The sequence below is a fragment of the Alosa pseudoharengus genome, unplaced genomic scaffold (assembly GCF_046254945.1).
Source record: "Alosa pseudoharengus isolate Yale_2024_CS ecotype anadromous, Long Island Sound unplaced genomic scaffold, YU_APseudo_1.1 YU_APseudo_1.1_scf_9, whole genome shotgun sequence".
Taxonomy (NCBI): domain Eukaryota; kingdom Metazoa; phylum Chordata; class Actinopteri; order Clupeiformes; family Clupeidae; genus Alosa; species Alosa pseudoharengus.
The window spans coordinates 36,271,138-36,283,711 of NW_027468881.1; the positions used below are offsets into that span (position 1 = coordinate 36,271,138).

General features: G+C 48.3%; 1 protein-coding gene across 1 annotated transcript; it reads left to right on the forward strand.

The window, feature by feature from the left end:
- The first annotated feature begins 2,824 nt into the window (after positions 1–2,824).
- Positions 2,825–4,699, forward strand: LOC143115325 (uncharacterized). Its single transcript, XM_076277295.1, has 2 exons — positions 2,825–3,058; positions 3,492–4,699. The coding sequence occupies exon 2, from the start codon at positions 3,644–3,646 to the stop codon at positions 4,697–4,699; it is 1,056 nt and encodes a 351-aa protein (XP_076133410.1). The 5' UTR covers positions 2,825–3,058; positions 3,492–3,643.
- Positions 4,700–12,574: the final 7,875 nt, after the last annotated feature.

The following is a 12,574-nucleotide window of genomic DNA, read 5'->3' on the forward strand; positions in this document are numbered from 1 at the left end:
ACACTAAAAAAAAAAAAAAAAAAGGCTCAGTATTACGTAATTACGTGAAAAGTTTCTTGTTATAACAATATATTTTTCACGTTTTAACAAGATAAGTATCACATTATTACATGAAATTATCACATTATTTCATGTTAATGATATTTTCACGTTATAACATGAGTGGTGTGCTGCGTGTCGGGGTCCGGTTCGCCCTGTCGGGACTTATTTTCCCAATAATGACCGGCGTTCTATACATTATCCCTTACATAAGATGTTCTAGCCTAGAATTTTATTGTCTTTCACGTCATGCTTCTCCAATTGGCAGTGAGTGTTCCAGTGAGTGAGTGTCGGCATGGCTCAGAATGTAGATTCTCCACTTTCCAGATTTCTGCGAGTTTGTGGAGTATCCGAAGAATGTTTTCTTCGAATGGAGCAAGAACATGTAAGTGTGTTTTTTTTACACCCACCGTCTAATTCAAAACATTGTGTGTGGTTAGCTTACGGTGGCTATTGACTAATTTAGCTTGCCAGCCCAGTATTGGTAAGCAGCTAACGTTACACACTGACTATGAGGGGCTAGAACTGCCTATTGTAGAATATGCAACACTGTTATTAGCTCTCCAACAAGTAAGGGATAATGGCCGCAGAGGTGTCCATAACGTAATGGGGCGAGAGGCAAAGAACTCCCCAACGGGCAGCGGAGGTTCAAGTCCATTAATTCCGTAAACAGGACACCTCATAGGTAGTTATCCCGTGTATCACCCGGTTGCCACTATAGGCAATAGCATGCAAAGGAAACGGTTCCGTTTAAAAAAGAAGCCTAGACATTTTCTCTGTGTTCAGTTTGTTGTACAAATGTCTTTGGCCCTATATCAGCGATAGCATGGACAGTTAGCTTGTGTAGGCGACGCAAAGCTTTTGTCGCCGAGAGGCTGAGAAGGGGAGACTAACTTGCCAGACGAGCTGTTCAATAATTTCCAGTAGCTTCCAAGAAAGTTAAGTTCCTTTATTGTTGTAAAATCGTCATCTTCAGAATATCCAACACAGTTCAATGTCTCTTGTATCAATTCATAAACGTCAATAAATCCAGTAATAAAATCCACAAGTTTCATGTAGTCCACAACAGCAATAATTCCATTCAACGACTATCAAATGCGGTCAGCAAAAAGTAAGGCTTCACCCCCTGTCTGTTCATTCACAAAAAACTGAGCAAGTGAGCAGGTGATATTACGATTCTTGCCGCCTACAACACCACGTGACCCAATTATCGTGAGTAACCACACAGGTGCACAACACAGACGATATCCAACAGCTTGTTTAGGCTACAGTTGATTGCATTGTTGCGAAGCCTGCTTCTAGTCATACTACTATGGTTGTTATGGCCTAGTTACCATTCATAAGCATTTATATGGAACGGTGATTAAAGGGCCCAGTTTCCCGATAACGACGGAGAAACGATCTTACCAGGGTTTTCTACGATTCATCTTACGATCGTTCGTTTGGTTTTTCCGACTGTTTCCCGAACATACTCGTAGCTTGAACGCGTGTACACTGCTCTTAAGATGCTCTTAAGGGGAGCTGTCCACGTTAATAGTTCTGAAATATCCTCTAATTTGATGGTGATGTCAGATGACTGCACGTCACAGCTATAGGCCTACTGTTTAAACTTCGGATCTACACATTATTTCACATCAATTACGGAAATAGAAACACTTTGAGATCTGCATGTAAGTGTGGCAGATTGGGTTACACCTCCACAATCGTTTCTGTGCCATTTCCTCTGTGCGTGATTGGTGGAGCTACCATCACCCTAATTGCAGGGCGGACTCTTATTTGGATATTTAGCTTAGCGGATATCACCGGGAGGTACTTTCTCCTGTCTTTGTTTTGCTTCCGGGGTGTCCATCGTTACTCGGTGGCGTGTGGTGGCAAGTTGGTTTGTGTAGCCACTTCTCCGACGAGTGTGTTTTAACTAAGTCAGTTTGAGTGGTCCATATTCACTGGCAAGGCTGTTGTAGCGAGCTCTGACGCTGGGTGCTCGGTGGGAATCAGCTGGAGCCGTAGCCAAGCCTCGCATAAGCTCACTTCATGACCTGCGGTCCCAGAGAGGGGATTCATCGCCACTTGTCGTGTGAAGTGGATTACAGTCAAGTGCCTTCACGCCTTGGAAAGGCTGTTGTTCTGTTGTGCTGTGGATTTGTGGATGACGTTTTCATACGGTCGGGATTGAACGGCGTGCCTAGTTTTGCTGGGAACTATTTGTAGTTTAACGCATGGGGCTACGCAGTGGTGTACTGCTCTCTCTCTATAGCTCTACCCGCATGCCTACGTTTGGTTGTTGTTTTCTTTGATTTGGCGGCTATACGGTGTGTTGTCCCGTCCTTTGCTTGAGTTGCATGTTTATTCTGTGTTTTCTTTGATTTGGCGCCTATCGCCGGCTATACCTGGTGTGTTGTCTTGTCTTTTGTTTAACCTGCATGTTTATTTTGTTTGTTGTTTTCTTTGATTTGGTGCATGCGGTTATGCAGTGCTGTACTGTTTCTCCCTATGCTTGACTCGCATGCTTTTCTAACTGTTGGCCTATTGGTATCTTTGAGGTGTGTGTGTGTGTGTGATTGTGATTGTGTGATTGTGATTGTGATTGTGTGTTTGTGTATGCATACTGTGACCAGGGCAGCTTCACTGTCAGGATCAACCTCTGGGCCTTGGTGGACAGCCTGACTGCCTCCCCTGCCCCTGCCTGAGATAAGTAGCCTTGTTAGCCTAGTTTGATAAATAGGCTATTGGTGAATGAATGATCGCCATATAATTACTGTCAAGCCTTTTACCAACTTTTGTGTCTCTGTTCCTCCTCTCTCTCTCTCGCTCTCCCTCTTCCGGACAGGTGTGGTGGGTTACCCACAGGCGGCAGGCCAACCTTCAGGTGGCGGAGTTCCCCCTTCACTTTTCTCTGCTGTGTACAACGGGTGCCTATTCTGAATTGCAGTGTAATTGCAGTGTCATTATCCTTCACGTGTGGTGCGTGTCTTCTGGGTCCCTCCTTTTTCCCTTTTTTTTGGAAATCCTGCTCGCTGTGGTAAGCCCCTGCCCTGCTCCACTCCCTTTGATTACGGGTCACAGGTTAAGCTACGGCGTAACAGTGTGGTTGCCATCATTAACCATCCAGTAGATCTGACCCAGGCGTCTCCTGTAACCTGATGCATTGTTTTTATGGTTGAATCTGTGTTGTATGTATCAATAAATTATGTTAACTTAACTCTTGTCTCTGGCCTAAGAGTGTACGAATCTGTGTTGCCTTGTGGGTACTATAGGGAATATAGTGTAACTGGTCCTAGGGTGTAACCCCCTAGGTGGCGTAGTCGACTCCAAATTTCCTTGCCACGTCACATTTGGCGTAGTCGGCAGGATTCACTCCCTAAAGGCAGAGACTTGAGTTCTTTCATTTATTATTTTTTTTTTTGCTGATATATGGTTTGGTTTGCCGTAATCTTGTTTCTATTCTCACCCAGGTAACATTGAAACTCTGCGGTGAGTCTTAGTTATTTGTGGCAGCAACAGAACAGCAGCCTCAGTTTCAGGGGCCACAGAACTTCTTTAGGGTAAGGCCTATTTTGCGTAAGTGGCATCGTTCGCCTAGAATAGTACTGTTCTCCTAGTTAGCATGGAGGAAGAAATGCAACAGATGCGAGACTTAATTGCACAACTAAAAGCCGATAACGAGCGCCTTCGTCAAGAACGGCCTGCTCCTAATCCTGGCCCAGCACCCACGCCCGGGCCCGCACCTATGCCCCCTGCTGTCACTGAGCGGCTAGTAGTCATTCCTCGCGATCGAAAATGTCCCATGTTCAATGGGAAGACGGGCATTGATGTCACGGAGTGGAGAGAGGAGGTGCAGGCTTGCATGCGCGCTAGACATCTGTCGTCGGTTGATCAGGCCTTCTTTATTTTTGATCATCTAGAAGGAGAGGCGAAGGAAGAGATCAAGTATCGCTCTAGTGCCGAGCGAGTAGACCCTGTTAAGATCTTAGACATCCTAAGGGAGTTGTATGGCTGTAGTCAGTCCTATGTCACCCTTCAGCAAGCCTTTTTCTCTAGGCAGCAACAGGAAGGGGAGACATTGCAGGAGTTTTCCCTGGCCCTGTTGGCTTTGATGGAACAGGTCAAGCAGCGTGCCCCTAGTGGTGTGCCTAATGCTGATGTTCTCCTTCGAGACCAGTTCGTGGAGCATGTCTTGGACAGTGCTCTTCGTAGAGAACTGAAGCAGTTAATTCGTCGTCAGCCATTGGCTACTCTGCTGGACGTTCGTAGGGAAGCTATTAGATGGGAACAAGAGGGGTTTCCGGGTGGTGCTAGGGCACGTAGTTTCTCGCTCCCAGCGGCCTATGGCATCCAGTATGGTGTACTCGGTCACCCTCGCTCAGCCTCTCCAGTACCCCCACCTAGTGGCGAGTTGGGGGAGTTGAAAGAGCTATTGAAGCAACAGCAGGAGCAGCTTAATCAGCTCACTCAGACTGTGGCCTCCCTGCAGAACCCTCCCTTGCTTAGCAGGCCCCCACACCCAGGACCTTTGAAATGTCGACGGTGCCAGCAGCCAGGCCATTTTGCTAGGGAATGTGATGGGGAACGAGTCCCCTATCGCCCTCGAGCTAGTTCCACCTCTGGTCCGCCTTCCAACCTATTAAGAGCATCCCACTCCTCCCATCAGTCGGGAAACTGAAGCCCACTGAGCTGCCGAGTCACGGCTCAGTTGGGGTACCTACTGGCTCACAGGGTAGGGAGATATCTAGGCTTATGTCTTCTTGTCCAAGCATCAATGTCTTGATGGGGGGAGTCACTGTTTCTTGTCTCTTGGATACTGGATCCATGGTATCCACGGTAACTGAGGACTTCTTCTTACGGCAGTTTGAACCATGGGGTCAGGAGCGGCTTCTGTCATGTCACTGGCTTCAGCTTAAGGCTGCAAATGGCCTGGCTATCCCTTACATTGGCTACTTGGAGTTGGATGTGGTCCTGTGTGGCAAGGTAATGCCTCGTTGTGGTGTCCTGGTAGTGAAAGATCCTCCGGGAGGCCCACCTGCTGTCCCTGGGGTCCTCGGCATGAATGTGATTAGCCGGTGCTACCACGAACTTTTTGGAGCACATGGCCCCTCGCTTTTTGACTCTCCCCCTGTGTCACAAGCTCCCGGTCCGGTCGTTGAGGCTTTACAGCGATGCCATTTGGCAGCAAGCCAGACCCCAAGAACTCGCATGGGTATTGCCCGGGTCAGAGGCCCACGGGCTGTGCGCATAGCCGGTGGTACCATGAAATTGGTTGCCAGTACCTGTCCGGAGCAGATCTCAGGTCAGACTGCACTCTTTGAGCCTCCTGACTCCGGTTTACCGGCAGGGCTCCTGGCTTCACCTTGTTTGGTCCAGGTCCTGAGAGGCACGACCTATGTCCCAATAGTCAACGTAGGGCTAACTGAAGTCCTTCTTTATCCTCGTGCTAGCCTGGGCTCTTTGAGTAGCGTAGAGGTCATCAGCTTGCCTACTGGCGTTTCAGAAGTCCGGTCCATTACTGCCACTCTGGCCTCACAAGAAGCAACAAGCCCTGTTTTGGATAGGATTGAATCTGTTGATCTGTCAGCCTTGTCTGAGCCAGAACAGACAGAGGCACGGAGGCTTTTGCATAAGTATAGCACTGTGTTTTCAGCTCATGACGGAGACTTGGGTTGTACCAATTTAATATCCCATGACATCCCACTGCTTGATGATGTACCCGTTCGGCAAAGGCATCGACGCATTCCCCCCTCAGATTACGAGGCGGTTAAGGCTCACATTAACCAGCTCCTTGAGTCGCAGGTAGTGAGGGAGAGTTGTAGCCCCTACGCGTCACCTATTGTTCTCGTTAAGAAAAAGGATGGGAGCCTACGCATGTGTGTTGACTACCGCCTCCTGAATAGTAAGACACGTAAGGACTCCTTTCCCTTACCCCGTATTGAAGAGAGCTTGGATGCGCTGGCAGGGGCCCAGTGGTTCTCTACGCTGGACCTTGCAAGCGGGTACAACCAAGTTCCAGTCGCGGAGACAGATAAACCTAAGACTGCATTCTGTACACCCTTCGGTTTATTTGAGTGGAATAGAATGCCATTTGGACTATGCAACGCTCCCAGCACATTCCAGCGGTTAATGCAGCGAATGTTTGGAGATCAACAATGCCAGTCCTTGCTGCTTTATTTGGATGACATTGTTGTTTTCTCTTCCTCTGTCACCCAGCATTTACAACGGCTAGAAGTTGTTCTTAGTCGGCTTCATAAAGAAGGCTTAAAGGCCAAATTGGAAAAGTGTGCGTTCTTCCGACAACAGGTTGGGTATCTTGGACACGTGATTTCCAACATGGGAGTTGCCACCGATCCAGGTAAAATTGAGGCGGTAGCCCAGTGGCAGCGGCCCCGCCACATTTCAGAACTACGCTCATTCCTTGGGTTTGCCAGTTATTACAGGCGTTTTGTAGCGGGTTTTGCAAAGCTCGCTAACCCCCTCCATAAGCTAGTGGCGGAGCTCTCGGGGGCGAAATCCAAGCGTGGATCTAGCCAAGGTCTTGAGGCTGCATGGACAGCTCAGTGTGAGGAGAGTTTTGAGGCCTTGAAGGCCAGGTTGGTGTCTGCACCAGTTCTAGCTTACGCTGATTTCTCTCTGCCTTTTGTTTTGGAGATTGACGCTAGTCACAGTGGTCTCGGAGCAGTTCTCTCCCAGGAACAACAGGGAGTTGTCCGGCCCGTAGCTTACGCCAGCCGGTGTCTTCGGCCCACTGAGCGCAATATGAACAACTACAGCTCCATGAAGTTGGAGTTCCTTGCGCTCAAGTGGGCCATGACCGAGAAATTTAGAGAGTACCTGCTGGGCCACAAGTGTGTTGTATTCACCGACAACAACCCCCTAAGCTACCTCCATTCGGCCAGGCTGGGTGCCACCGAACACCGATGGGCAGCTCAGCTTGCGGCTTTTGATTTTGAGATCAAGTACCGCTCTGGCCGTAGCAATAAAAACGCAGACGCTCTGTCCAGGCAGTATATGTCCAGTGCGAGCCTAGGTGAGTGCAGTCTCCCGGGAACATCGGTCCCGGCCTGCCTGCAGCAAACCTCAGTACCAAGCCCGGTGGTGTCAGCAACACAGTCAGTAATTTCGGTTCTCCCTGGTCACTCCCCCTCTGATATCCGCTCCATGCAGGAGGGTGATCCTGCCTTGAAAGAGGTATTGGAGTTCTGGAGGAGACAGGCCCCACCTACTCCTGAAGAGCGGCGACTAGTCACCAAGCCTGCTCTGGGGTTTTTGCGTTACTGGGATCGTTTAGTAGAATATGAGGGAGTATTACATCGTCGGGTTTTCCGTTCAGATGGGGGTGAGGAAAACTTACAGATCCTTCTCCCAGCAGTCCTCAGACCAGACACTTTGAAATTGCTGCATCAAGACCATGGCCACCAAGGTGCTGAACGCACAGCTGAACTCGTACGCCGCCGCTGTTATTGGCCCGGTCTGTTCTCAGATGTCAAGCAGTGGTGTCGAGAATGTGATCGGTGCCAAGTTGCAAAAGACTCTGGACAGGTCCCCCACAGCTTTATGGGCCACCTGTTGGCATCTAGGCCTAATGAGATTGTGGCCATCGATTTCACTTTGTTGGAGCCGGCCCAGAATGGGGTAGAAAATGTGCTGGTTCTGACCGACGTGTTTAGTAAATACACCGTGGCTATCCCTACACAGGACCAGCGAGCTACAACGGTTGCTCGAGTGCTCCTGAATGAATGGTTTTACCGCTTTGGTGTTCCGAGCCGTATCCACTCTGATCAGGGTAGGTGCTTTGAAAGTAACCTGATCCAGCAGCTCTGCTCCCTGTATGGTGTGGTGAAGTCTCGCACTACCCCATATCACCCAGCCGGTAATGGGCAGTGCGAGCGCTTTAATAGGACCCTACATAACCTTTTACGCACCTTGCCAGTAACAAGGAAGCGAGATTGGACTTGCTGCCTCCCGCAGATGGTTTATTGTTACAACACCACCCCTCACCAAACCACGGGAGAATCCCCTTTCTACCTAATGTTTGGCCGGGAACCCACACTCCCTATAGATTTTCTCTTGGGAAGGGTCCAGGACCCAGTGCCAGGAACGGTGCAGGACTGGGTGGTGGAGCACCAGAGACGGCTTCGGTTGGCTTTTAACGGGGCGCAAGAGCACTTGCTAGCCGCGGCTAATCGTCGCAAAGACCGGTATGACCAAAGGGTTCGTGAGGCCCCTCTACAGGTGGGCCAGTTAGTCTACCTTCGGAACCACAGTACTAGAGGTCGACATAAGATCCAGGACCTTTGGAGTACGGTAATTTATCAGGTGCTAAAAGCACCTTTGGGGCAGGGAATGGTGTACACGATTGCCCCGGTCAATGACTTGCAGAAGGCAAGGAATGTTCACCGTGATATGTTAAAGGCCCAAGTCACCCCCACCGTTGCGGCCCAGCCGCCGCTGGCTCCACCCCAGACAGCCTCACCCTTACCTGCTAGCGATCCTCCCAGGGAAGAGGACCTATGGCTGATAGTTTCACATGCCACGCCAGTCCCTTTGGGTGAACCAAGTTCTGCGGTTGCGGCAGAGCCCCTTGAGCCAACACCCCTAGAGGAGGGGCCGGCCTCTGAGGATAGCTCAGTCCAAGTTGGAAGCCCACCATCAGTGACCCTTGAGTCCCTGGCCGAAGCCCCTAGTTCTTTTCCAGCAGGCCTACGTCGGACTGTGCGTTCCACGGCCGGCCAGCACTCCAATATTTACCATCTGCCAAGGTAATAGAAGGCAGGTAACCTTACCACCGGGGCCCAGTATTAGCCAGTTTGCAACAGATGTTGCTTTTAATATCTACTGAAGCTCTGGCTCCCAGGTCGTCGTCGGGGCGACGACTCAAAAAGGGGGGGGTAGAATGTGGCAGATTGGGTTACACCTCCACAATCGTTTCTGTGCCATTTCCTCTGTGCGTGATTGGTGGAGCTACCATCACCCTAATTGCAGGGCGGACTCTTATTTGGATATTTAGCTTAGCGGATATCACCGGGAGGTACTTTCTCCTGTCTTTGTTTTGCTTCCGGGGTGTCCATCGTTACTCGGTGGCGTGTGGTGGCAAGTTGGTTTGTGTAGCCACTTCTCCGACGAGTGTGTTTTAACTAAGTCAGTTTGAGTGGTCCATATTCACTGGCAAGGCTGTTGTAGCGAGCTCTGACGCTGGGTGCTCGGTGGGAATCAGCTGGAGCCGTAGCCAAGCCTCGCATAAGCTCACTTCATGACCTGCGGTCCCAGAGAGGGGATTCATCGCCACTTGTCGTGTGAAGTGGATTACAGTCAAGTGCCTTCACGCCTTGGAAAGGCTGTTGTTCTGTTGTGCTGTGGATTTGTGGATGACGTTTTCATACGGTCGGGATTGAACGGCGTGCCTAGTTTTGCTGGGAACTATTTGTAGTTTAACGCATGGGGCTACGCAGTGGTGTACTGCTCTCTCTCTATAGCTCTACCCGCATGCCTACGTTTGGTTGTTGTTTTCTTTGATTTGGCGGCTATACGGTGTGTTGTCCCGTCCTTTGCTTGAGTTGCATGTTTATTCTGTGTTTTCTTTGATTTGGCGCCTATCGCCGGCTATACCTGGTGTGTTGTCTTGTCTTTTGTTTAACCTGCATGTTTATTTTGTTTGTTGTTTTCTTTGATTTGGTGCATGCGGTTATGCAGTGCTGTACTGTTTCTCCCTATGCTTGACTCGCATGCTTTTCTAACTGTTGGCCTATTGGTATCTTTGAGGTGTGTGTGTGTGTGTGATTGTGATTGTGTGATTGTGATTGTGATTGTGTGTTTGTGTATGCATACTGTGACCAGGGCAGCTTCACTGTCAGGATCAACCTCTGGGCCTTGGTGGACAGCCTGACTGCCTCCCCTGCCCCTGCCTGAGATAAGTAGCCTTGTTAGCCTAGTTTGATAAATAGGCTATTGGTGAATGAATGATCGCCATATAATTACTGTCAAGCCTTTTACCAACTTTTGTGTCTCTGTTCCTCCTCTCTCTCTCTCGCTCTCCCTCTTCCGGACAGGTGTGGTGGGTTACCCACAGGCGGCAGGCCAACCTTCAGGTGGCGGAGTTCCCCCTTCACTTTTCTCTGCTGTGTACAACGGGTGCCTATTCTGAATTGCAGTGTAATTGCAGTGTCATTATCCTTCACGTGTGGTGCGTGTCTTCTGGGTCCCTCCTTTTTCCCTTTTTTTTGGAAATCCTGCTCGCTGTGGTAAGCCCCTGCCCTGCTCCACTCCCTTTGATTACGGGTCACAGGTTAAGCTACGGCGTAACAGTGTGGTTGCCATCATTAACCATCCAGTAGATCTGACCCAGGCGTCTCCTGTAACCTGATGCATTGTTTTTATGGTTGAATCTGTGTTGTATGTATCAATAAATTATGTTAACTTAACTCTTGTCTCTGGCCTAAGAGTGTACGAATCTGTGTTGCCTTGTGGGTACTATAGGGAATATAGTGTAACTGGTCCTAGGGTGTAACCCCCTAGGTGGCGTAGTCGACTCCAAATTTCCTTGCCACGTCACATAAGCATCCCAAATAGGTTACATACCACACACAGACATAAATAATTGTAATTATTTAAGATCAGATTGTTGCACCATGCAATAATTTTACGCGGTGTCACTTAAAAACATGTTTGAAGTAGATTTTGATGCAGTAGGCCTACAGACTAAACCACATGTTCCTTTCTCTGCTTTTACCTCATAGGCCTAATAAAATATAGCCTTCACTTAGCAAAGATAATGGCAAACTATTCTGGCAATGTCTCGTTTCATAACTTGATTGCATTTTTGTCCGCTTTTCATCACATTATTATGACCATTAAATGTATGCTATTTTGCATGCTAAAATCTGATTCATCACAAGTAAACACAATAAAGAATGGAAACGTTGGTTAATGTATTCTAAGTTGTAATTTCCCTGTATGTCCTGTTGGTGACCTCAGTGGTGAGAAGTGCCTGTTAAGACGCTCTTAGCCAGTAACGAAAACTCTGGAGCACTCGTAGATCTACGAGTGTTTTCACAACGCTCTTAAGCTACGATGGTTTCGGGAGACAGTCGGCAAATCTTAAGACGTTCGTAAGAGGGACTTTACAATGCTCTTAGGCTTACGATGCTTTCGGGGAACTGGGCCCTAGGCTACTTCATAGGTACAGTATGCCAAAGACATTTTCTTCCCCACAAGGAGTAAATAAAGTAGGAAAATATGAAGCATTTAGTCATGACATTAGACTATCAGGAGGAAGCTATTTTTTATAAAGCCATTACAGTTGGAGAACTGTACAGCATACTAAGAATGGGAGTTTTGAGATTTTACTTGTGCACTAACCCCCCAAAAGATAAGGAAGATGATGAAGAATGTGGTGGGGAAAATGTGAATATGGATTTAGTGCAACTGAATGAAGATGAGCAATGTTTTCCTTTTATAGAGGCATACATAGACCCTCAGATGTGATACTTGGTGCCTATATTGAAGAAGAAATGGCTGGCCAAATGGATGACACGTTGCCATATCAACCTGCACTCACCCCCTCCTCACCCACAACCAGGGCATGAAATTGGCACCCGCCCACACGCCAAATGCGGGTAACTTTTGTGATTGGCGGGTGAAACTGTCAATGTACCTGCCACGTTGGCGGGTAGCCAATAAGACAACACAACACTGAGCAAGGAGATGCACTGTCCAGATTGCCGTTTGTAGGCTATTGACCTCTCCAGAATAAGTCCCGCCTCCGTAACTTCCGTATCCATCCAACTTCCGGGCGTGGATTGTCTATGAGAAATAACATGGCGTTTCGAAATATCATACAGGTAAAACATCTGTAGGTAGCGAAGTTGAAAAAGCTGGTGGGCAGATTGGCCTATACACTTCTGCCATATAGTTTCCACTGGATTTTTTGATTGTCGGTGCCGTTTAAGTAGTATACTATAGACTATACTACTTAAACGGCACCGAAAATCAAAAAATCCAGTGGAAACTAGATCGCAGAAGTGTGTAGGCCAATCTGCCCAGCAGCTTTTTCTACTTTGTCACCTACAGAGTTTGACAGGTACGATCTTTCAAAACGCCATGTTATTTCCCATAGACAATCCACGCCCGGAAGTTGGAAGGATACGGAAGTTAGGAGGCGGGATATATTCTGGAGAGGTCTATGGCTGAGAGAAAGCGAGATCAAACCCATTTGCAGGGGTGGGTAGTAGCCTAACGCGTTACATTTTTTTTTCGAGGAACGGCAAACGACTTTCCTTTTTCAAAACGGTAGCCTACTTTTACTCTTACTCAAGTAAATTTTCGAGCCAATAATCTACTATTTTACTCCGCTACATTTCAATTGCCTTACATTACGAGTACAAGTTTATTATTGGAGAAAGTATCTCGAAGAGGGAAAAGCGCACCTCTCCCTTGGAGAAAAGAAACAGGGCTTCAGAATGCGTTAGCCCACGATTATAAAAGTAATGCCTGGCCTAGCTAACAGCTCAGTTAACACAATGACGTACAGTTGCTGCATCTTCTGGTGAGG